The sequence below is a fragment of the Daucus carota genome, chromosome 9 (assembly GCF_001625215.2).
Source record: "Daucus carota subsp. sativus chromosome 9, DH1 v3.0, whole genome shotgun sequence".
NCBI classification, from domain to species: domain Eukaryota; kingdom Viridiplantae; phylum Streptophyta; class Magnoliopsida; order Apiales; family Apiaceae; genus Daucus; species Daucus carota.
The window spans coordinates 35,127,657-35,154,258 of record NC_030389.2 but is presented as its reverse complement, the minus strand read 5'-3'; the positions used below and the strand labels follow the sequence as shown (position 1 = coordinate 35,154,258).

Genomic DNA, 26,602 nt, shown 5'->3' with positions numbered 1-26,602 from the left:
ACAAGGAATGACTATATATATATACATGAATCATATTTGTATTAATGTATAGTTGTGAACAATATTAATGTGGAAGATGTTACAAAGTAAATAACTTTTCGACCTTTACTGTACGTCAATATTCATTACAGAAGAGGTTATGAAATTAATCTTGAATTTATCTTATTAAATGTATAGCCAAATGATATAAATGATGTGAATAATAGAGCTTATTTTTACGCGATTCATGGGATTATGCGAATAACAGAGCTTGTTTCTTTATTTAATTGCTTTAAAACAATCTTTATTGTATTAATATTTAGATTAGTTATAATCCGAGGGTCTAGGTAAGACTTTCTCCGCATCGATGGAATTCTATTGCAGTATATGAAAAGTTACAAACTAAAGAAATTACAAATGTTACTCAAATAATTTTAATTTAAATGTTATGTATGATATAGTATGATCAATATTTTGAGTTATCATTATGTGTTATAAATTGAACATATTATAAAATTTGTTAACAGATTTAATTCAACTGAATTATGTTATATAGCGGATATTTTAAAAAATAAATATAATATGAAATATAAAATATAGTTGTTTTATTCCTTCGACTATTAGGTTTGGTAAATGATTTAACTTGTACTTTTTAATAAAAACATTACTTTTTATAGTTGAACACACTTACACATGTATATATTTTACAAGATTCTCGACCTCGGCTAACCGAGATGTTTTTTTACCAAAATGTTTTTGGTGATTATAAATGTTACTTAAATTTGATATATATATATATATATATATATATATATATATATATAATGTAAGAAATTTAAAATTTAAGGGCAATTTAGTAATAAGAACATATTTTAATGATGAGAAATGTCTCAATCGTTCTCGATCCTTCTACATGCCTCTATAAAAACCCTGACAGTCATTCTCCATATACCATAACCCCCTCCTCCTCTCCTCTCTATAAAATTTGTCTTTCTATTAACAAGTTAAATATTGATATATATAGCTCTTAAAATAAAATTGAGTATTTTAAGATATGAATATTGTGTAGTTTGTGATGTTGGCTAGAGTTGTCAATTGATAGAACTTTTGGTACTAATTGTATAATGGATGATAACTTCGGCTCGATGTGCCAACAGGTAGTTAAATTATAAAATTACAAATAAATATATTCATATATGGATGGGATGATTCTATATGATTTTATACACATGTGTTCCATTGTTTTTAATATGCTATTACATACATTGAATGCAGATCTAGATTTACATATAAATTATAGACTTGTGGTTCCTCTTCGAATTAAGGTTTTGAATGAGTTCCATGTTAGGCATAAAAATGAATCAAAAATCTTTGTTTGTTAAATTTAATAATGATTTCTTAGCGGAGGACATATCAAAATTTAATAGTTTTGAAATGCTTGATCATTTATCTTTTTTTTTTTAGTTTAAACAATGAAGAAAATGCTCAAGGATGGTATACTTGTAAGTAATGTTTTTTAATATTTATTATAAATTTTCAGAATTTCTTGATATTTTATTTTATATTTTTGTTATGCTACATATTAATTAAAAATATATTTTCTGTTGACGAAAATGTCTGATAGAATTTTTGTATGCTTAGGTCATTTGGTCTCGTTGCTTTCCTCTTCCTTTCTTTTCAATTTAAGTCGGACTCCATTCCTGTCCCAGGTAATTATTCATGTTAAGCAGCAAACAAAATATATATACACTACAGGCATCAAACTTGATAATAAATTATGATAACTAATACGAATTATCATTAGTTTTACATACTACAACAAATTATTACTAAGGTTTTTGCTAATTGCCAGATCCACCTTTGGAAGAGTAGATTTATTGTCGAAATCAAAGAGCTATAAAGGAACAGCTTTGCTGAGAGCTATCTTTAGGAGGAGCAAATCTGTATGGTTGATAAAGAGACGACGGTTGGTTATTATTGGAGGCGGTGGTTATAAACGAAGACGATGGTAGTGAGAGGAGAAATCACACACAAGGTATACATATAAGTTGTTTTTGTGTATGTTGTCTGCAATGGTGATGAAACGATGTATAATTATGTTAATAAAATCCAAAAATCACTTAGCCTGAAGCGTGTATCTTACCGAGTTTGTACAAGTAATGTATTATAAAGTTATGCATGGTAACGACTCTCTTCTTCTATAATTTTCTTATATATTATTATTAGGGAATTTTTCAAAGATATCCTGGTTGTAATTTTTTTTCAAAATACCGTGTAATTATATATGCAACCTCAATTGCAACTCTTGCGACATAAAAGTTAACTATTTTCGGCTAGCGTTGCAACCATGTACGCAATTTTGACCATATTATTGAAAATAAATTAAAAAATATGAGTATTTTTACAAATTTCCCTTAATATTATTATCTTCTAAGTACTTCATAATCTACATTAAGGTAGTAATATTTTATAATAAAAATTAACTAATTTCCACCTATATAAATGACTAATTTTCTATAATGAAACAACTACTTACCATGCACACTTTTCTTGGTGATTTATGAGTCCTCTAATTTTTTAAAAAAATTATTAAGCTGGATGGAGCAATTTAGATTGTTCGTCTCCTCAATGTCTCAAATATTTTAATAACATAACCAGGGACTGTCTTGCAAAAAAGGGATAAGACTCAACAAGAATACATGCCTGAGTAGAATAGGGATGGCATCTAACTCATAAATACCATACAAAAATAATAATATTTCAAAACCAACTTCTTTATGATATCGTATTAATGTACTCATATATCCAGAGATGCAGAACTTTTAAGATGCAAAAGAATCAAAACATGTACTCAAATATTTAGAGATGCAACTTTTTCTCTGTCTCAGAAACAGTAACTGTGTAACACCCAAATTCAAACTGAAAGAACTGTGTAACACCCAAATTCAAACTGAAAGACTGGTACTACGAATTACATTTATCTATATCAGACTTAAGTTTGGTGTCAATTGTAACTGCATTCTTTATCTTTTGACCGAGCATCGAACGACCTCAGGTGAGACAAATAGTCACATTAGGATAAACTGATAGAAATCTGAATTAACAACCATTCTCAGCAAGTGACCTGAATTAAATAAGACTCGTATTATGATGGGGTCATCTGATCAAATATTTTTATTTTCAGTATCTATAAGATCTTATTGTCTATAGAGAAATTACAAGCCATTAAATTAAATTAATTGTATTCAAAATATTCAGTTCCGGTTCCATGGTGTGAGAATTTTAAATCTTTATTTTATCACTGAATACATCTACTCTTAATTAAAATCTATTAAAAAACTTATTTAAGTAATTGAAATTTTTTTGATGTTTAACTCAAGATGTTCAACAATTCTGATATTTGCAGCTACTTGCTTACTGTAATCAAATACTTAAGGTCTGATTGAATCTTGTTGGCAGTGCACCAAAATGCAGTTGAGTTCGCCAAGAGCAAAAAGGTGCTAACAATGAAGCCTGAGCAGGACCTGGATATGCACGCTCATCCCAGTACCTCAACTCCATAATCATATAATCTCTTATATTGTTTAGCAATATCATCTTCAATTCCAGACAATGCTATTTTCTTGCTAATTAACAATGGTTTTCAAAATTAACACACCGTGGACTTCATTTAGGTGTTGTTGAATTTCTCTCGGCTTCCACTTAAGATTAAATCTCATATGATTTCCAAATTTCCTAGCCATCCAATCAGAGACCACACAAAGCTAAGCTTATGGTCTAAAATTCCATCAACATCAATCGTGCTGGAATATAAATACCAAGGACATTCTCCCCATACTTAGACTGAACCATCTACAAATCATTCTTAGCAAACTAAATATCCCTTTTATTTTCAACAACATAGTTAATGATCGCATCCTTCAAACTGTTACACATAAAAAAAAACCTTATTTAGGCTAATGTTAGATTAATCTTGTTCATTATCACTAAAGTTTGTTGAATTCTTAGAAGGCATTCTAAAGCTATTATTGTCATGGTCACTCTCCCAATCATAGTTCTTAAACGCATCTTAATCTTGTAGTCCCTCTCGATTATAGGATGTATTAAAAAATATGAAAGACACTTATACTCAATTTTAGTACAATGAAAATAAAAACAATCACCAATTGAGATAAAGACTTGCCTTATTAATTCATAAAAATGTGGTAAATCATTTATTAAGCCCTTGGCTCAATAATTATACTATTCACAATTCACAATGAAAATTACAAGTTTTAGATATTTTATCACAATAGCAATAGAAGCAAAATCCCGGACAACGTTTGCTGCATATGCTTTCATCTTTACTGCAATCGTATGCGTTCAATATATGGTTTGGAGCCCCTGCATGGTATGGAGCGCGAGCAACTATCCCTTCAGCTAAACCATTTGACAATCTTAAACCTGCACATGATGTAACTTTAAATTATCTATATTGATGGAAATATTAAGGAGATTAAAATATTTTTTGCAGGAATGAACTAACCTGAAATCGCCAATATCATCGCAAGAGAGATGAAAAGCATAACAGAGGAATTTTTCATTTTCTGTGAAGCAAGTAGTATAAAAATTCTACCTTTTGTGATGAGATGATGCAGTAAAATTATATTATATTAAGTTTTGAAAATGAAGCACAAGGAATGACTATATATATACATGAATCATATCTGTATTAATGTATAGTTGTATAACTATATTAATATGGAAGATGTTACAAAGTAAATAACTTTTGGACCTTTACCGTACATCAATATTCATTACAGAAGCGGTTATGAAATTAATCTTGAATTTATCTTATTAAACGTATAGCCAAGTGATATAAATGATGTGAATAATAGAGTTTGTTTGTATGCGGTTCATGGGATTATGCAAATAACAGAGCTTGTTTCTTTATTTAATTGCTTTAAAACAATCTTTATTGTATTAATTTTTGGATTAGTTATAGTCCCAGGGTCCGTGTAAGACTTTCTCTACATCGATGGAATTCTATTGCAGTATATGCCAAACTTTTTTGTAAAATATGTTTGCCCTAATTAAAAGGATCTGATCCGCTAAAAGTTTTATCAACCACTGAATATCCTAAACTATTTACAGTCCTACACGTTCTTATATATTAGAGGAACAACATTAAAGGGATTAATTTACCAACTAATACATTAATGTTTTAATAAGCAAAGATTACAATATATCAATGACATCAAGATAAAGAAAATGCATGATACAAAAGGATTAAAGATTGATGACAGTCCACATAAGCATTTGAAACTTTTGCACCAGCTGTTTATGACTTGCATGTGATGAACCTACTCTTTCCTTTCCTTAATCAAATCATATACACAATGAGATTAATTTACTTGTTTTGACCAAACATCAGATGGTTTGATTGATTCAACTTTGTAAAAGAAGATCTATCAGTATCATGCTTGGCATGATTAAAAGTCCCTGTACTATGCAAGATTTTTTGTTTTTGTTTTATTTTCTGTCTGATATTTAGCCAGATTCTTCTGACAACTCGATCAACGTTCTAATTTTTCCGCGATTCAAGTGCTAAGGCGAGCTCTCTTAAACCATTAACTGTGTTTCAGACTAGCAACAACTACTTTCTGCTCGGTTTTGAGTTCAGCTAACTTCCAGGCCCTGAACTTTCTGTTGCTCTATAACAAAATTGTACAAAATAGGGAAATACCTACGTATACCGACAGGGACTTAAGACCCTTCGGCTAGCTTGCTTACAAAGCAGGGCATAAATTTTCTATCATGTCTTATCTTAAAATATGCATGCCTCGTCACATTTGTCTCATAGATGAGCCAAACATGAGTCATGCAGCGTAAAGTTAAATACCACTAACCTTCTCAATTGCGCTATAAATACCATGTAAGACGCGTTGTTGTAACTCATCCTACAAGGCACATCAGAAAACAAGTAAAGATCAACCAGAGGCCTACAGAGAACCAAGCAATTTGCAGTTGGTCAAAAATTTAACATGAAGAACCAGATTCCAGGACAAGTTATTGGAATTCCGATCAGCTCAACAGTATATCCAGCTGAGATGTGTCAAGAAGGAATTTTATGTATCGCTTGCAATCAATATTATGCATCTCCAAAATTTAGACAGAGTAAGTACCTCTTTTCTTTAGTACACGAAATGTAAAGAAAGAAAATTTTAATCATATGTACACACATACATTTTTGATTGTTTACGTAAGCTACACCGGATGCTTTTGTAATTAAGAGTTTTCTTGAAACTGCAGGCACGATAGAGTTAATGAAGGATGGGATAAACAAACTTGGTATGAAAGTGGAGAATTTTGCTCAAGGCATCCGGGATCATGGTTAGTTCTGAGCTTACGAAATGTCATATATCATCTGGTTTTGTTACTGATTCTTGTATACAATTCGTTACTTAAATGTTATTTGTTTCAACTTATGCAGTGAAAATTGGACCTAAGTTAAGTGAAACAGTGAAGGGAAAGTTAAGGTTGGGAGCTAAAATTCTCCGAGTAGGGGGTGTCAGGAAAGTGTTCAAACAAAACTTCAGTGTCAGATCAGGAGAAAAGCTATTGAAGGCTTCACAATGCTATTTATCCACAACTGCTGGTCCAATAGCCGGATTACTATTTATCTCAACCGATAGAATTGCATTCTGCAGTGAAAGATCAATCAAGGTCTCTACTTCAACAGGGGATTTAATTCGGATTCATTACAAGGTTTCAGTTCCGTTGAACAAGATAAAAAGAGCAAACGAAAGTGAAAATGTCCAAGATCCATCAAGAAAGTATATAGATATAGTTACAGAGGATGACTTTGAGTTTTGGTTCATGGGATTTCTTAACCATCAGAGAACTTACAAGTTTCTTCAGCTAGCAGTGTATGAATCTCAATGACCACGACACGAACGTTCATTCTTCCCATGTTACATATATGTATTTCGGTGTTATGGCCATGGGACTAGGCAGTATGTTTAGGCAATATATATGTACCAAATATTCATTTTTCTTAATGAAAATCCATCACTGGTGCATACTATTTTGATGTCTCATCGTTCTTGTTCGTCTTGTATAAATTTGAGATTCCAAAGGTTAAACACATGTCGTCTTGTATAAATTTGAGATTCCAAAGGTTGAACACATGTCTGTTACATGCCAATAAGACAATTTTGGTAGAGATCTCACAAAGAAGACCACTAAATATATACACGTGGAAGCAATGAACAAGAGGGATTTCAGAAATAGCAGTGGAATCTTTTTCTTATCATTCTATATTACTCATGCAAGCAAAGATGGTCTTTACATAAAATTTGTTACTTTCTTACAGGACTTGCTTGGTTCCTAGTCCCTACTATATTTAGTAGAAAATTACTCTTATGTAAACGATGGAATAGAGGAGCCTGTATGGAAAATGAATGCTTATATTTGGTCGTTACTCTTTAGTGACTACGATGTCTGCATATCCTTCTAAATCTTCAGACTGCAGTTTGTCAGATGAATACTCTACTAATCTTAAAATGCTTTAGCAATTGATGTAACAAAGAAATAGGTACCCGACAGGAAAATACAAATGTAATACTCTCATAACTCACGAGGCTTTGTACTATGAATCTTGAAGTTGGCAATTTGGGAATTCTGATGTAAGATGGAATTAAAATTGAATAAATGTGTTCCTGAAAGCATATTCTGCTGGCCTCGTAGACACAGTTTGGACCTCACTAACGTTGTTTGGTCTTTTAGCTTACTAATTCTTAAAACAAAATTTTGAAAGAGATATCATAAGTTTTCATTTTCTGTGGACACTAAGAGACCGAAAAAAGAACCTTGCAGGTTGACTGCTTCAGATACTTAAATTCAACCGGAGAACTGCATAAACTGTAGCTTTAAATCTCTCTGGCTTTGGATCTTTGGTGTCAAAAGCAGGCTGGCCTCACAAATCCAAAGTTCCAGCTCAGTTCCACATCTGCACTGTGTCAGCATACAAAGACTAAGCAATGTGCTGATATTGAACGATTTAACAGCTGACCTAATTGAAATCTAAGTCGGTTAAGAGTGAAATAATGGGGCCTTTGATATGTAGATGATGGTTGGATGAGTCAGGTAACTAAAAGCTCAAATGCACCAACCCAAGTCATAATTTTTTTAATGTATATATATACCTTATGCAGAGTTCATATCCTTACAAGACTCATCTCAACCTTGATATCTTACAATCTCAAAGCAGTCATTCTTAAAATGTGAAGAATCAAGTCCAAGAACCTGTAATTGGGATTCCAATCGACTCAGCAGCATACTCAACTGAGAAATTATTAGACAACCTTTTAAAGGACCATAATCTCGAATTACAATGCTATAATCCCTCTCAGAATGCTAATTTTCTATTGCAACAGAGTATGTGTTCCTCTGTCGTCGTCTAATATTATCTCTTCTAGTAACAAGTCATAGATGCTAGAGTAAAAGCACCAAAAGTTTTGCACTCAGAATCAGAGAGCATGGTAATAACTTCTAAAAATCTTACTGATATCAGAGGGAAATCATGCATAATGAGCTCCATTAGGCCAACCATCTCAATCATTTATCGTTTCTCCAAGATCTGACATCTCTTTCTCTGCAATGAAATTAGGCCCCAGAATAAGTGAAACACTGAAAGGCAAGCTGAACCTAGGGGTGATGATTCTCCGAACAGGAGGGCTTACTAAAGTTTTCAACCAGAAATTCAGCATGAGAGGAGAGAAGTTGTTAAAAGCTTCCCAATGCTATCTTTCGACGACAGCTGGTCCAATTGCAGGACTCCTCTTTATCTCGACAGACAGAATTGCCTTTTGCAGTGAAAGTATTTTCTTCAACCGGAGATATGTTAAGAATACATTACAAGGTAACTATAAATAGATGTTACATTGTTCAGAATACACTACATTGTATATGATCTGAAGTTAGTGTGTACAATTTATCCAGGTCGTGATCCCACTAGGGAAGATCAAGTAGCAAGTACATAACGGGGGATGATTTTGATTTCTGGTTCGTGGGGTTTCTAATATAGATCACTCTATCAGGCAGTCTCCCACATTTAGTTGAGTCACAACTAGCTGCTTGTGTGATGACTTGAATGATTGTCATCAGTGTACATGTTGTAACTAGAGCTGGATCTTTTAATGTTAAACGATACATCTTTCAAATATACAATTTATTTTACAATCTAAAGTTAATTCTATTAAATTTTATATAACCATAAATACCTAAGAGATAGAAGTCAAAAAAATGATAGTATCATAGGAAAAATGAGTGTATCATTTTTTTGATTTTATATTTGATCAGTTTTATTTCTCAATTTAATATTTTATTTGTGTGACAAGTATGAAAAACAATTTTAAATAGAAAGAGGAGACGGTTAAACAATAATGAATATAATCAAATAAAGCAAGTTCAACAATATTCTAAAAACGGTGGTCATGTCCTAACAAATATATCTCATAAATATGTTATGAACTCAATTAACATATTCTTTATTTAATTGACAAATTTATATAATTTTCTATTTTTCTAGGTTGATAATATTTGGAATAGAGAATGAACATTTGAAATAGAGACGCGACATATATTTTAATACTGTCAGATAATTTAGTTTTATAAATTATTTTTTATTTTTTTGAACAAAAAACTTAATATTAAAATTTTTATTTAGATAATGAAATTTCAAAAATTAGTTATGAAATTATGTAGGTAAAAATAAGCCGAGCACTAAAAAATATGTTACCGTAAGGAAGGGAAGATACAGTGAAAACATATATTCACTCTTTCTAGAAAGCGTTCATTTAAACGAAATCTTTTTATATTATTTACTAAAACATCATTAAATATTTATCTTTTTATGTATCAAATGTCAAAAATAATTCTGTCAAAAAAAACTGTCAAAAAATAATAATCATAAATAAATTAAGCAATTTGTTTATTATTATTAGTAATTATTATTAGTACAGTAATATTTTCAAAATTAGAATCCATCATTTCTTGGGTAATTTAAAAGCATTGTTTAACTTGTCTCAAGGTCCAGTAGCATCATATGCTCTTCACTCCTCCCCCTCTTAAACCCTACACGCACATACTTCCTCTCTCCGTACATACAACGCCGATCGATCATCCTCTCTCCCGACGACGACGTTTCTTTCAGTCAGGTATCTCTCTCCCTCTCTCCGCGTCTCTCTCTCCCTTTCTCCCCGTTTCTCTCTCCCTCTCTCCCCGTCTCTCTCTCTCTCTCCCGGTCTCTCTCCCTCACACACAAAACCATACTCTTAATTTAATCTGTAATCGATTATCGATATAATTAATTAAATGGAATTTCAGGGACGATTTATACATGTTTTTAAATTTTGTGTGTGAGAATTTTTTTGAATTATTATGTTAATGTAGTTGCTAGATAGAGGACAAATTAGCGATCAGCGATGTCGGCGATAGTTAGGGCACGGATCATCTCTTCGGTGTCGAAGAGACTTGACAAGCGGAGCTATTCGGCTGCTGTGAATACCCCAAAACAGCAAATGGCGGCTGCTGCAGCGGCTTTTAGTGAGGAATTACCGCCGCCTCCTCGTGCTGGAGTTGGTATGAAATTGCTTAAGTACGGTGCTATTGCGTCCATAGCTGGACTCTTCGGGGCTACTGGTTATGCAACTTATGGTATTACAAAATACTATCTCTCTGTGGCTATAAAAAATTGATGACATTGTTTTGTTTGTGTCTAGTTTTAACTTTTTTATCGTTTATTAATGTTAATATTTAGATGACTTGGCTAATTACATTTGCGATAGATATTGTAAATAAGTATAATATATTAATTAAGCATGGTAAATGTGAATTGCTTATATATTGAATGGACTGACTGTATGTATTTTTTGATCGAGCTTAATGATGAATTGAGCAGCAGGCCTGTAGTCTGTAGGTGTCTTCTGTTGTGTTCCCTTTCATGATCATTCTGTTTTTTCTTTCCAGCATATAGTGTGGACGAAATTGAGGAGAAGACTAAAGCTTATTGTGCATCTGCAAATGTTGCCGGCAAAGATGATGGAACAACACTTGGTGTGAGTATAATTTCGTATAATTTCATATGTGGTTGGTGTTTTGCAACAATTTTGGCCTATTGTTCTCTGTTTTTGAGATCTTGAACCAACTTGCCCATATGGTTTGGGGATGCATTAAGTTTTTTATAGACAAATACTTAATGACAGTGGTTAATCGTGGCACTGGCTCAATTAGCACAGGTCACGTGTTTATTAGGTCTTAAATTATGACAAGTTAGTAGGTAACTTGCCATTTTTATTATCATGATGTAGAATTTTTGGCAGACTTAAGTTGATACAAAGGTGATCTTTTACTCCTAAACAAGTAATTTAAATTGATCCCTCGTCATAATAACTGGTATTTGGTTATTTTGATTTAGAAGTTCATATCTGTTTGCAGAAATATCAAGCAATGATTTACTCTGCTGCAGCCACAGGTTAGAGTTTCTTTCTATAACAAATTTTACTTAGTTGCTGTACTTTTTGTCATAAATAAGCATTCTGTCAACGGATAGGGAGGCATAGAATACATACGGTCAGCTAGGTTGACCCCATCCTCCTTAACTATGTGCTGGTGATCTGTGTTCTCTTTTTGGGGTGTAAGAAATACAGAAAGAGAGACCCTCCTTAATTGGCCACACCAAAAATATATTGAAAACCTCACTAACAGCAGAGACAAACCGTAAAAGCAAAAAAGAAAAGAAAAAAGAGAGATAAAAACTATGAAAGACCAAATTAATATGCCAAGTTGCCAACCCCAACACAGAATTAAAAGTACAGAAATGATGGCACTCCCTGCTCAGATCTATGACAGTTGAACTCTAGAAACTCTTAGATCTGTACACCCAGATGGCAATTGGCAACCCATAAGTTAATCATATCCCACAATATATCTGAAGAACTACAAGATTCTTTAAATAGCTTGTTATGCTTCAAGTCATATAGCACTAATAGTTGTTAAAAGCATGCTCTTCTACTAACAAGACACCTGCTTACCACCCTTTCAGTGTAAAGGAACAGTTGAGATCATAGATGCATGCACTAAAATGTACTAAAATCTGCAAATACACTGGATTACGAATCCACCGCTAGTATGCAATAGTTTTGTGTGTCACCATTATTGTTTTAAGTTCTTTAGTATGTGTAGTAATTTAACTTGTATAATTTGTTTGTTAACATCTCAGTTCCTGCCAAGTTGCTCGAGGCTTACATAGATGGAAGGAGGTCAATAGAAGAACATGTTCGGGTTTGTGCTGAATCTAAATGCCCATCATTTGGTTGCTCTATTAATCTGTTCATTTGATATGACTGGAATTGGGATTTTAGATTATAATTATTAGTAATCGCTGGCTACTGTTTCCGTCTCACATGATAACATCTTATTTTATATTATTTGAATAATGTAATTTCGTTTTAGGGATTTACTGAACCATCATCAGATAAGCTTCTCCCAGATTTGCATCCCATGGAGCAGGGAGCATTTACACTAGTATTGGATTTAAATGAGACATTGATATACTCTGACTGGAAGGTATAAATTTTATTTAAGATGTGTTTGATATTTCTGCTGTATTCTTTTGTGGCTACTTCTAATTTGAATTTGTGAATGTGAAGCGTGATAGAGGTTGGCGAACATTCAAAAGACCTGGTGTTGATGCCTTTCTGGAACATCTGGCCAAATTTTATGAAATTGTAGTGTATTCAGATCAGCTAAGTATGGTATGTTATGAATTTATGGAAATCATATTTGCTGTGTTATTTTTTGCCTTTACCCAGTTCTAAGCATCACTTAAGAGTGATTGGACATATTTGCATGTGCAGTATGTTGACCCTTCTGTTGAGAGGTTGGACCCGAACCACTACATAAGGTTCAGGCTATCGCGGTCTGCGACAAAATATCAAGACCAGAAACATTATCGAGTAAGTTTTTTTCATATTATGCATCAGTTATTTAGGAGTCCAGAGCAGTTAACTGAACATAACTTGGAAATTTCAGCTAAGTTGCCCCCTAATCCCAAAAATATCTAGTTATGGACTTATCCATGTTAGTTGTAGTGGTAGACTCTTATCATGCAGCATTTCTCGAGCTTATTACATTTTTAAATTTTAACAGAGACTAGATGTAATGTTTTGAGTGGAAATCATTTTCTATGCACCTCAGTCAACTACGCGTATATTCACTTGAAATAATATTCAAATTATTATGGTGTTTATGTAGGACCTCTCAATGCTGAATAGAGATCCCTCACGCATCCTCTATTTAAGTGGTAATGCACTAGAGACTAGCCTTCAGCCAGAAAATTGTGTACCCATAAAGCAGTGGAAGGGTGAAACAGAAGATACAGAACTCCTGGATATTATTCCATTCCTTGAGTGTAAGTTATGCAAGAAATTTGATTTGAAAATACATCTGGGTGTTCGTGTGATGGACAAACTAAGTTGACTGTATGACTTTGTTCTGTTACAATGTTAAATATTCGCCACTGGTTTGGTGCAGATGTTGCTACACACAGACCACCTGATATCCGCCCTGTTATAGCTTCTTATAAAGGTCGTGATATAGCTAAAGAGTTCATTGAGCGTTCAAAGGAGGTTCAAAAGTAAGTTGCTGGCATATCTATATACGGTCTTTTACAGAAAAATAAATTTTCTCAAGCATATGTCTCTGTTGTGACTCGACTCAGAAAACTGAGCATCGGTTATCTTGTTGTTGGTCAACGGCATGCAAGTTATATCTGAGTTTCCCTCCTACTTCATGTCATTTACTAGGATTGTGCATCGAGTACAAACGGAACTGAAATATTAGTATTGATTCTATCTATATCAACTGAATAGAGTATAATATAGACTTTATGAATTTCAAGAGTATCCAGTATTTTAGTGTTTTAATCTATTCATATTTGCATATTATATATATATACACACACACACACACACACACACTAATTAATTTTGTTTTCATAATTTAAGAAAAAGGATTATATTCATATTCTTATTTTTTTGGTACAAGTTTGACTCAGTATTTATTATTAGATCATCCATACCCTCCTGCTTAATTGTGTTCATCAGGAGCTTCATTCATCTGCTTTCACACCTATGTTCACTAGTAGCTTAATATATTTGCCTGGACTGTTGATAGGTTTCAGATCTTGATAATCTGACATTATCCGTTTATCCTCTGTCAATACAGGAAATTGCAGGAGCAAAAGCAACAGGGACGGCTGTGGAGACGTTGAAGTACAAAGATGAAATTTTGATTTTGGGTGCTGAAATCAATGGAGGTAGAATCATTTGATTGAGAATATAGGATTTCAAACATCTGCGGAGTTAGAAATTAGTATCCATTTTTTGTAGGCGATTTGCAGTTTGAAGTAATACTTCTTGTATGTCTGATGTCTGATGGAATCTTTATAACAATTCTCACCCCATGTCACCTATTTACCAGATTCGTTCTGAACTATCTGTGTCTAGTTAACATAAATGGTACGACTATGTGGTGACAGGTTATCAGCATAATAGATAAACTTTTTTTATATCTGGAATTTTTTTATACTTTATAAAAGGGTCGGTTATATACCAGTTCTGCGTTTATCCGATACAGTAGCAGCTGACTGTTATAAGTATAATTTTATTGTTATGACAGCATATATTTGGACTTTGCTAGGTACCCAGTTTTTGGCCATTATAATTTCACCAACAGTATCCTATGTAAATATTGGGAAAGGTAATTAAAGATGTAATAGCCTTATGCAAAAAAAAGGGTACTGGTTTAAAATGTTCAAACAACTGTGTTACTTATTTCAGGTTTATTGCGTAGAAGTTGAAAACCGATTTGTCCACCTGGTTTTTTTCAGTACGGGGGGCTGCTTGTCTTGGACCAAAAAGAATGGTGAGAAATTATTTATAGGTGAAAAGTAATTTCAAAAAATAATGTGTTAGAATAAATATTTTGATATATACAACTTATCGGATATAAAATTATTAATATGGATATATGATAAGAAATTATTAATATGAATATATGATAAGAAATATAATAAATTATCTTTTAAAGCGCTTCATACATGTTTATAAAATAAAACTTCAAAAACAAGTCGGTACAAGGGTTTTATATTAAACTGGCCACCCGTTACGTGAAATTAACTCACTTGACCCACCATTCTCAGCGAGGACTCATTTAAGTCACTGTAAACCAAATATATATCATCTTACCCACATCACTATTCATACCTTTTTACTCGATCATTTATCAAAAATTAACCATTTAACTTTTTACTGCAAAACCACTTCGAATACTTTCATATTTGTCTCTAGTATTTATTAAAATAATTAAAAATATATATAGCTATGAATATATATTTATATGACCACCCTAACTATGTTGCTTTATAAATTTCCAAATTATTTTGATAAATACTAGAGGCAATTATGAAAGTGTTGGAAGTGGTTTTGCAGTAAAAAGTTAAATGGTTAATCTTTGATAAATGATCAAGTAAAGAGGTATGAATAGTGATGCGGGTAAAATAATATATATTTGGTTTATAATGGTTTAAATGAGTCCCTGATGAAATGGGTAGATCAAGTGAGATATTTTAAAGCAATGGGTGGCCAATTTGATATAAAACCCGTCACTGAAATAGTCTGCTAAAAATTTAGAATTTTCAACTTTTCATTGACTTATAAATTTTTTACATAAACAATACAAATAAGTTGTTTCCGACTCGAAGTGTAGACTTTTAAAACCCGCCAAACACCAGCAATATTTTACATTGATATCTGTTTATTTAATTTTAGTTCTCCTCGCTATCTTTTTTTTTCCGACTGTTTAAATAATTATTACGGCAATCGTAAACATTTTATGATAAACAAGAAGTAGTTTTTCTAAATTCAAACTATACATTTTGATATAAGCTCATTTCATCATCACACCATACCAAATGTGCTGCTGCGCCCCAATTTTAAAAATGCGATGAACACGCTGGTCCTCTACAACTCAAGTTCCCAGAATTTTGTTTCAAGAGTGAGCAAGAAGAAGAATATGTAGTTGCTACTGTAAAAAGGTGATCTAGGCAATAAGTCATTACTAGCTGCTTCATATAAGATATTACTAATATATACATCCATTCCAACATGGTAGCTACAAAGTTGATGACAAGAAGAACAGTGCTTGCGTTCAAAAAAAAAAAGTAGAACAGTGCTTTTTGCTGGCCCAAAAACTGGTGGCGTATTTATGCAGAGCACGGCCATAAGTTCTACTAGAGCCGATAGTATCTACACTTAATTGCTAATAACTAGTTTCCTGGAAGTATTAGAAATTCAGACATACCATGTCCCAAAAGACACCAGAAAATCTTACTACTTTCAAACGAGTAACTAATTCCCCATAAACAGATATCTCAAGTCTTCCACACTTAAGCGGCTTCCTGTGCCCCCACTCTGATCCTCACCAAATGCAGATGCAACCATTTTCCTTTTCTCTTCCTGCGAAAGTACAATCATGTGTAAAATAATTAGTTTTCCTAGACAAACCTGACTCAATGGTCCTCGCTCATACACAGGACCTAGAATTTGTTTCAGCATAGGAAAGAAAATGAAAGGCCTTTTTGATTCTTTGGAAATATACTCTTCCAGAGAATTTACAGGTTATTGCTAGGTATCGAGTATAAAATCTTTACAATATAGAAAATAGAATCTGAGGCCTCATTTAGTTGTATTGATAATAATGTGAAAAATAATTATGGCGTAAATTATAGAAGCATATGCCATATAGATTGGATTTAATCGATCACCCTAAATTCTGTCAGAAAAAACCCCGACCACTCGAAAGAGTTAATAGTCAAAGCAAGACAAACCTCATACTTTAAAACAAGAAATTGCAACATACCTGAAGAGCTAATATCCGATCTTCAACTGTATTGCTAATAGTGATCCGTGATACAGTAACAGGACGAGTTTGCCCAATTCCGTGAGATCTGTCAATAGCTTGGTCTTCAGTAGTTGGATTCCACCAAAGATCCAAAAGAATTACATGAGTGGCAGCAACCATGTTTAGACCAAGGTTACCAGCTTTTAAGGACATGAGCATAACTGTCACCTGAAACAAGCATATTTATAATATATGGAACCAATAATAGATTATGATAATTCGCAATTAAAGCAAGTTAAATGGGATGTGATTTCAACTGGCCTAGAAATTTCAGCTTTAAGCATATAAGTCAGAGGCCAAGATTAATAGTTTAAGAAAATGGTGCAGCATCCCTAAATAAATCATATGACATGTGATTCCATATCCAAAATTGATGAATAAGTTGAATACTATATAATTTTACAGTCCTATAATACTAAATGTACTTTACAAGGTAGTTTCACCTTATATCTTGTGTACGATATGTTCTACACATATTCAACAAACCATGGTAAATTGGTAACTGTTTCACAAAGATACGGCAGATGTGTCAATCTTGTAACCTGAGTTTGAGACATCTCAAATAATTATCCGCAGAGACTTAGACTAGGGGATACCCCCTCATCTAGGTACAAGAGTAACCCCAGTGGGGGCAGGGTGCATGTGTAAAATAAATTTTTTGTGATTAACGGTTACCAAAAAAAACAAGACATCACATAAATTGGTTTTAGGATAATAGAACACAAGAAATGTATGTTTTTGGGACAAGTAAGAAAATAACATAAAATTTCATGATAGCTACCTCAGGGTCAGTATTGAATTCTCTCACAGCCTTGTCTCTGGCAGTTAATGTCATTGTACCGTCAAGTTTCCTATACTGTAGATCAGTCTGAAGTAATGCCATTTCAACTAAATCCAACATGCCAATCCACTGCGAAAAGACAATGGCCTTTCCTGGCCCTTCGGTTTGTGCATCTGAACATACACTGCCTGAATCTGATAGTTCCTCCCTTTGACTTGAAGAAATCCCCCCATATGACTTGCAATGAGACAAAAGAATCTCCAAAGCAGTTTTAATTTTAGAAGAAATGTAGTCTCTCTGCACAACTCTAGATTTTTCGTGCACGGAGGAACTAGAGGGATTATCATCTTGGTCATCAGATATACAACTTCGTAAGGTAGCTTTGGAAAATACCAAGTCAGGACCAAGTTCTTCTTTGCATCTTGGTGAAGGACATATATTATCCTCTCCCGTCAAATTTTCTGATACACACTGATAGCAGAAAACATGCCCGCACATGGTGACAAATGCATCTTCAGGTGGATCCTGTAAATCATACAGAATATGTAGTCAAATAAAAAGATCTAGGGGCAGGCAAATAGTAAAACTGATTATAGCATTTGCAACCGCGTTAACAAACTAAGGTTTCAAAAGGAATACAGGAAGACATGCATCATACAGGAAACGCACACCAGATTACAGATGAAAATATATATGTTTTACAAATCTCACCTTGCACACACCACAAATGGCTGAGGTTGACTGCAGACGCTTCAATAAGTTTATTGGCATATCCTTAGGAATACTTGCTGCCGTTTCTGAGGAAAACCTTTCAACAGAATCTGAAGTGGAGCCGTTAACAAGCAGTGGATGGTCACAAGCTTGCCGAAGGCGCAGGAGCATCAATATTATACTTGTATAATTTTGACCCAAAGTTCCAGCAGCAGCATATGCCTGCATGTTTAAAATAAAATATTTTAGACATAGTAAATATTTCATCACTATATCTTAGATTTATAAAAAGGTAACAATCTGCCGAGCTTTCCTAAAGCATTAGACCCCGGATTTCTGAAACTATTTTGTGGGAATTCAAGACTGTAGATGTGATTGGCATACATGAATGAAGGTGTAAATCAAGCTTCGTGATGTTTTGTAAATAATACTTCTTATAATCGCATCGAAGAAGAAATATAGATCTGGCATAAAAATTTATACTGCAGATTTAAATCATAAAAAAAGTGGCCCTACAGACATGAAATTTACATGAGACTTGATAATCGATATACAGCTTCATTCATACATTTATATTTCATGTACAGGGTTGGATTGTAAGAAAAATCATTTCCAAATGAAGAGTATACAAGCTATAGCCAAGTTTGGCTTGGCTTGCCATATAACTTTTCCCTATTTCATGAATGAAAGAGAGATTCTATAGCTTCAGAAAATGTGAAACAATGACCACAAAGCAATCAGAACCATTGTTATCAAGTCGACGACTAGTCGTCGACTAGTCGACGACTAGTCGACAAGTCAGTTTTATAGAAAAGTCAAGCAACGACTTATTTAGTCTGGCGACTTATTTTCAACATATCAGTGTCTCCCTAATCTTTGTATCATTTCAACTTCACATTATTATTTCCTTCCTGTCACTACTTTTTGGCTTTAGGCTATGCGATATTCCTATCATTTTCAACATATAAGTATATCCCTAATCTTTTTCATTTCAACTTCACATTATTATTTCTTTCCTATCACTACTTTCTGGCTTCAATTTATATGTGAATTAACAATCTGCTACGTCGTATACATCTCACTGTTGCTTATTATCTTTTACTTTTGATTCAAACTATAAACTGATGTGTTCAACTATATTTTATATATTAAATTTTATAAAAATATGTACAAGAATGACTTGTCGCTTTTTACGACTAGTCGGGCGACTTGTCGACTAGTCGATTCCAAGGTATCCGGGCGCCGAGGCTCGACTTGGCGCCGTAATAAGCTTGATCAGAACTGAGAAGTATTAGATCCAGTCAATGATTTACTTTAAGATAGGTTCATGTATTTTGAATTATTGCCGAGTCTCGGACTTACTAATTAAGGATGTTATTACCTGAGACAATAATACACTTGAGACTATGTGCATATATGTTTTTAAGCATGGGTACAGGGTATGTTGTATATGTACAATTTTACAAGAATTATATGGTTCTTACAAACTTAATTATGACAGCATAATGTATATGTGTCAGCTTCTCATAACAAAAAAAAAAAAAAACCAAACAAACACAGAACTGAAAGGATGTTTTCTAATCAACCATACTTTGAACTGCGACCGATATTCAGCTTCAAGTCTCTGATAGAATGCCAGCTCCTCAACAGAAAATTCTACTTTTTTTAAATTAATTGTTTTTGATGGTAATGTAATGATAGGCTCTCCATCGATAACTGTGCCTGGACCACAAAAGGATAAATATCAATATGATTGCAGATAATGCTACATATATGAAACAAATGACGAGGTATAGGAGGCATGCCTGTTGAATAAAGACAACAATTTATGTAAATATAATGCCGAGTTATAACTGTGAACTACTACAACAAACAAGTAATAATGATTTCAATTTGCAGTCATATCATCACAGATATAAATAGCAAGAAGCAGAAGAGATAAGACTTGATATACTAAACCCTGGGAAACTGAACAATAAAACAATCTCTACCCCAAGTGACTCCCATATTTGTTTGCAACCAAACTGACAGACAACAGTATTTATGCACAACCAAAGGGCAAAAAATAATGTCAATACATACACAAAATGGAGAAATTAAAACCCCTACAGACTAGGCTCAAAACAATTACGTCTATGCTAGGTGTAACCTAAACAGCTAAACCATACATATAACTAAGAACACATCAATTTCATGTCTACTAACTGAACTCAAAGAAACTGCTTCATTTTTTTTCACTTCGAATCAGGGGCGGATCCAGCAAGGGGGCTTAAGCACCCCCTAACCCATAAAAAATAAAAATTTAGTAGTACAACTAAAATTTTATATGTACAAGCACCCCTTAAAAACAATTAGTAGTGTTTAGTAATAGGTTTGATATGTATGACCTTATATTTGACATCGAGAACTATCAATGTTTGACCTAATACATTATTCGTTTCTACTTCAATTCTGATTGTTTTTGACTTGCACATATAAAGAATGTAATATTGTAAACAATGTTGACTGTACACATCTCTCATCATACTCAATCTACAGTTTCTGTTTCTTCCATTACCTACCAGCTTTCAGTCCCCAGTCGGAATCAAGGAATTATTAGAGTAGAAAGGAGGCTAGTACATAAAGAATCCTGACCATGGATTCACACTCATAGACATAGGAATATTAAACACACAAGTGACTACGTAACCTTATAAATTATACAGAAAGAAACACATTACTGTGATAAAGTATGTTATCCTGCTCCATTATGATTCTATCCATGTAAAAGACAGTCAAAAGGAAAAAGCTTGACAAAATAAGGAAATAACCTTTAGTCCGTCGAAGCATCACAGTCCTCAGCACAGCATGGAGCTTCTTATAACCTTGAATGGAATTTAATGAAATTGGGTGCTTTAGCATACCACAAAATGATTTATAAACATTATATGGCTCATATCTCAAAAATCTGAAGTAGCTAAACAACTCATCAATTGAATTCTGAATAGGCGATCCGGATAAACACCATCTTACTTTCGCTTTAAGACTACAGCAGGCTCTGGCCACCTGTGTTCTGTGGTTCTTTATTGTTTGTGCTTCATCTAATATGACCCTAAACCACCGCACTCTTGCAAGAGCACCAGAATCCAAGTCAACATCAGATATGCCATTTCTTCTTTTACCTTTCCGATTTCTCTTCCTCGAATTTGTCAGCGTATTCTTTTTCTTATTTGTAGAGATCTCATCAAATAACCCATTTCTTTTACAATTTTTAGGATCATCGTCGTCCTCATTAACCACAGGCTGTTTTAGAACTTCATTCGTCACAAGTGCATATGTTGTGAGAACCACATCATACGCTGCAAGTTCATCAGGATCCTTAATTCTATTGCTTCCATGATAAATTAAAACTTTAAGTGAAACTTCTGCTGCAACTTTCTCATCCAGCTCCCTGGCCCACTGACGAAGCACACTTGCTGGACAGACAACCAAAGTTCCTGCTTGAGGCCACAAACTTTTAAATTCTTGTCTAGAAGTTCTTGCTTCTGGAAGTAATTCAAGGTCATTAGATTCTCCATCTAGTTTGCCTTGATCAAGAACAGTGATTTCATTATCCTCGTCATCATCCAAATTTAAGGCTTCAGCGGTCATTTGGCTTGCAACTTCTGGTCTGGTTTTCGACTGTAAAAATTTCTGCTTCAGTATAAGAGCTGTCATTGAAATGGTTTTACCGAGGCCCTGCAAGAAACAGAACAGAGATATTAGAGAAATGCCCCACCAACTGGATCACAATATATGGTAAATGCTAGCTGGCAATATTTTTAATTAATGAAATCTGAAACATTACAATAAAGGTGTTAGAGAACGTTCCACAAATTCTATAGTGATAGATGCTAAACACAATCGATCTATATTATTAATGATTATACCTGATCATCAGCAAGAATTCCACCAGCACAGTGAGGGCTTTTAGTTTCCTTTTGAAGCATCCAAGCCAATGCAATTTTCTGTAAACAATATAAACTTCTGCATTTGAACAAGACCATGTAGAGTAATGGATACGAATGTGACTGGGAGAAATTAAAGAAAAGCACAAAAAAACCTGGTGTCTAAGCAGGGAGACTGTCATATAACCTTCAGGTAGAGTATCTTCAAGTTTAGGTTGGTTTAAATCCTGCAAAATATTGAGCACGTCTTAAATGTGAACTTTCTGCAACATCCTAAGTAGAATATAATGCACTGCTGCACCTGTTAATGGTCACAATAAACCACTCTAACCTTTACCTGGATTCTATTGGATGAAGACTTAAGGTGCTACTGGGTGAGTTACTATATACTTAAACTTTCAAATGTACAATTACAACGTCTACCACATAGTTAGCAAATAACAAGCTAGGAAGCAATTCAGAATAAGGTCATCTGCAATTATGACAAAGGGATATGTATAAATAATAATAATGACTAGAGAATACGACCTGCAAGGCAGCTTGAAAAAATAGCCTCTCGTCATATTCTGCTCTATCTTCACCAGTCATAGACCGAAAAACAGGATCAACTGAATTGGCGTGCTGTGACGTTGAAGTAGATTTTCCATGCATCATGGACAGAGGCAAAATCCTACTCCCACTGGTAGTGGACATAAATTTATCAACACTGCCCTGTCCAGTTCGATTCACAAGCTCCATGCCGTGTATCAATTTTCGTGCTGCAGAGAAAGTATTTCCATATGTTTCATGCATCTGACTGCTACCCACATTCTCCGCTAAATAAAAAGATCTAGGGTTAGGTACTTGCGGCGGAATAGAATTTGGAAGGGACCTTTTAGAGCCTTGTTGGGATGTAAATTGATCATAATCTGTATCAAATATAGATGAAATTTAGGACAATCAATATCAGGTAAAAGCTGCAATTGTGCAGGTTTTAAATTGATAGAAGCGCATACCTTTACGAGCCGGACTCGTAGAATTTGTATCCTGAGTTGTTTTTAAGTTTGAGAGGACTGAGTTGTTAGTTGTATCTGATGACCTGTGATTTCCAGCCTTCTTTTGGTGGCTATGGTCTAATGAGCTTCTGTCTTGAACAGCTGCTTGGGAATGTAACTTACGCGACCGTTTCATATTATCTACATTGAAACACAAGTGTTACATTATAGTAACGGTGTAACACTAATACATTTAAAGTCATATTTTAGGCCAGCTTCACCTGTTATCACAGTACTGGATGTGTTTGCCCGTGGTGGAAGAACCCTCTGATTCGTAGTCGATCTTTGGCTTGGTTTGGCTGAAGTACCATTTGAAGTATATGCTCCAGTAGGAGGTTCTCTGGAAGATTCTCCATAAACTGTACAATCGGTATTAAAGATATGTGTTAGAAACACCAACAGTTTTCCCTACTCAGATCATGTATGCTACATATAACCTTCTACCTATCAGATTAGGACGAGCATTATCTACTGTTTACAGAATATCCCCGGGACTGACTGAATCAGTAAAATCAATTTGATCATATGCTGCCTTGATCTCGTCCAAATCCCAATCGCTGTCACTATCTGATGAACTGATTTCTAGAAAATCCAATTCAGCCACAAGAAATATGTTCCTTTACAACTAAAGCCAGCCTAAAGACATTTGCAACACGTCTATAATTCCGCAAAATAGCTTAAAAAGAATCATCAAAAAATCGTGTATTAGCACAATCAGACAGAAAATCAGACATCCACCAAACCAGCACCATTTCCTCCAAGCCAAAAATATTACAACACATAACCATTAGTAAATACACACACAGATGCTTAATTTATCAATTCTTCCGCTACATTATAAAAATCATTAGGCTAAACAAAAAATCCACTCAAAAACTAGCACAACAAACATAAGATCAAGCATCAATCCAAACCACCCCCATTTCCCACGAGCCCTAAAACTCGAATCACTCCAATTATCCACAAATACATACACAAACATGCAAGAACCAAACCCCAAAATTAACTCACTTTTACATAACTTAATGACAACCCACTTAAATTCAAACAACATTAAGCACAATCAAGACTGACCATCTTAAGAAAATCACATTTTTCGAACAAAACAAACTCAATTTCCAACTTAACAACACTGATTGAACCATAATCAAGAAAATCAAGAAACAATGTGCAGGCCAAAATAAAAACGAGTAAAACTAAACATAAAAAACGAGTAAAACTAAACATACATGAATTTTTTACCTGTAAATGGTGGTTTTGTAATGCACTGACAGTGAAAAGAGGTGAATTTTAGTTACTGCGAATGGGTTTTGCATTTGCAGGGGAAAACGAACAGGAGCCCTAACGGGAATGCAAAGAAGCGGAGGAGTGTTTAAAGTTGGAGTGGGTTCATAATTTGTCTCCTCGAGTCCTTGTCTCATCTAGAGATGCACAAAAGATCTGTTCGGACCAGATCCAGATCGGGCCAAAAAAATCCGGATTTTTTTCAAACCAGATCGGGCCGGGCTTTTTTAAAAATCGGGCCGGGCCGGGCCGGGCTTTTCCAAAAATACTAGGCCCGGTTTAGTTATAAAAAGCCCGGATTTTTCAAAAATCCGGATTTTATCCGGGTTTTTTTGAAAATATTAGGCCTGTTTTAGGCCCTCGGGCCGGGCCGGGCCAGACCGGGTTTTTTTCGGATCGGATTTTTCAGATTTTTTTCCAGATCGGATCAGATCGGATTTCAGATTTCGGATTTTTTGAACATCTCTAGTCTCATCTGTACTATTATATACTTATGTATAATAAGCGTAAGGGAGATCGTATGGTCTTTTTCTGTTCGATCGTATACAGAACAAATAATCACCGTTAGATTAAAATAAGATTCAATTCTATCCTATAGGGAAACTAATATCTATTTGGGTATTTATAATTCCTTTTCTTAATCCAAAACAAACGCTACTTTTTACATGTTTATAATTTTTAAATTCAAAATATTCTTTTTTTTTGCCAGTCAAAATATTCTTTTTTTAATCCAAAACAAATTCTACTTTTCACATGTTTATGAATTTTTTTAATCCAAAATAAATATTTCTACCAGTTTTAATTGTAGAAGCATATAAATCACACAGTCAAGAAAATTATTTTCATATTAAACAAAAATAATATTATGCACAATATTAAAATTAATAAGCCGAATTTATGTGAGGAACAAACACAAAATCTTTTTCTTGATCCAAAACAATTTCTACATTCTTCTTGCATGTTTATGATTTCTTTTCTTGATTCAAAACAAACTATATTTACCAATTCTAATTCTAGAACCATAAAAATATTTAAAAAAATAATTAAATCACATTAGCTATCATATTTCTAATATAAAATACATTTATAAATATAATCTAATAGAAGTTGGCGTCACATGTATAGATATCTGCTACAGAAATACATATCGACAAAAAAAACAAGAGAAAAACATGAAATTATCGTAATAGAAGTTGATATTACGTACAAAATTCTCACATACAAATACAAATTAACCAACAATATTATACATAGCAGAATCTTTAACATCCGGAACAAAATCGAAATCTTTTAAATTTAAAACTGACCAAGGTCTTGAACATAAATCACTTTACATCATACTCACTAATTTCTCCTCTAATCTTTGTAAAAATCATTTTGTAAAATTTTGTTAATATCTATATTAGAGTGATAAAAAACGAGTATACCATTTCATGAAATATATTTCAAAAATACACAAAAGATTAACAAAGAGCTGATCATAATATATGATATTACGAAATATATAACAATGATACTAAACAAGCACGATGACAAAGGTCAAAAATTAAGACGTGAACAAAAGGAAGAGATAAGAGGTTGGCACTGCAAAAATAGTTCCGCCTTAAAAAATAATATAACTTCCTATTTTTTATTTAATTTAAAATTATGGTTTATTATTAGTAAATAATTTATTTTTTTATCATTTTAAATATACTAAAAAAATTATAAAATAATTAAAAAGATCCCGTGCATTGCACGGGTTATAAGCTAGTAATATTAAAGCCGAAACATTAAAAGTTTGGTCGTTCGATACTTGACCGAAATACGAGCCTATGAGTCGAAATATGGGATTATTTATATAACTAATTTTTTCTTTTAACTAAAATATATTATCATTTTTA

At 33.5% G+C, this 26,602-nt stretch overlaps 3 protein-coding genes across 6 annotated transcripts; 2 read left to right on the top strand and 1 right to left on the bottom strand.

The window, feature by feature from the left end:
- The first annotated feature begins 5,821 nt into the window (after positions 1 to 5,821).
- LOC108200911 (GEM-like protein 4) lies at positions 5,822 to 7,045 on the top strand. Its single transcript, XM_017369185.2, has 3 exons — positions 5,822 to 6,135; positions 6,271 to 6,351; positions 6,452 to 7,045. The coding sequence occupies exons 1-3, from the start codon at positions 6,003 to 6,005 to the stop codon at positions 6,901 to 6,903; spliced, it is 666 nt and encodes a 221-aa protein (XP_017224674.1). The 5' UTR covers positions 5,822 to 6,002; the 3' UTR covers positions 6,904 to 7,045.
- Positions 7,046 to 10,040: 2,995 nt separating this feature from the next.
- LOC108200577 (mitochondrial import inner membrane translocase subunit TIM50) lies at positions 10,041 to 14,592 on the top strand. The gene is made up of 11 exons (XM_017368783.2): positions 10,041 to 10,178; positions 10,414 to 10,677; positions 10,990 to 11,078; positions 11,458 to 11,494; positions 12,242 to 12,303; positions 12,475 to 12,588; positions 12,672 to 12,776; positions 12,879 to 12,977; positions 13,276 to 13,432; positions 13,555 to 13,657; positions 14,248 to 14,592. The coding sequence occupies exons 2-11, from the start codon at positions 10,446 to 10,448 to the stop codon at positions 14,291 to 14,293; spliced, it is 1,044 nt and encodes a 347-aa protein (XP_017224272.1). The 5' UTR covers positions 10,041 to 10,178; positions 10,414 to 10,445; the 3' UTR covers positions 14,294 to 14,592.
- Positions 14,593 to 16,145: 1,553 nt separating this feature from the next.
- LOC108203006 (helicase-like transcription factor CHR28) lies at positions 16,146 to 24,871 on the bottom strand. Of its 4 annotated transcripts, none has more exons than XM_017371682.2 (13): positions 24,678 to 24,871; positions 23,880 to 24,111; positions 23,657 to 23,794; positions 23,397 to 23,576; positions 22,930 to 23,309; positions 22,557 to 22,628; positions 22,384 to 22,461; positions 21,286 to 22,192; positions 20,067 to 20,197; positions 18,476 to 18,697; positions 17,765 to 18,289; positions 16,942 to 17,151; positions 16,146 to 16,538 (listed from the first exon to the last, which is right to left on the bottom strand). In XM_017371682.2, the coding sequence occupies exons 4-13, from the start codon at positions 23,569 to 23,571 to the stop codon at positions 16,431 to 16,433; spliced, it is 2,808 nt and encodes a 935-aa protein (XP_017227171.1). In that variant the 5' UTR covers positions 23,572 to 23,576; positions 23,657 to 23,794; positions 23,880 to 24,111; positions 24,678 to 24,871; the 3' UTR covers positions 16,146 to 16,430. The 4 variants fall into 4 exon arrangements, with proteins under 4 accessions (XP_017227171.1, XP_017227173.1, XP_017227174.1 ...); XM_017371684.2 differs by having other exon boundaries at positions 23,880 to 24,071; XM_017371685.2 differs by having other exon boundaries at positions 23,880 to 24,017.
- Between the last annotated feature and the right edge of the window lie 1,731 nt (positions 24,872 to 26,602).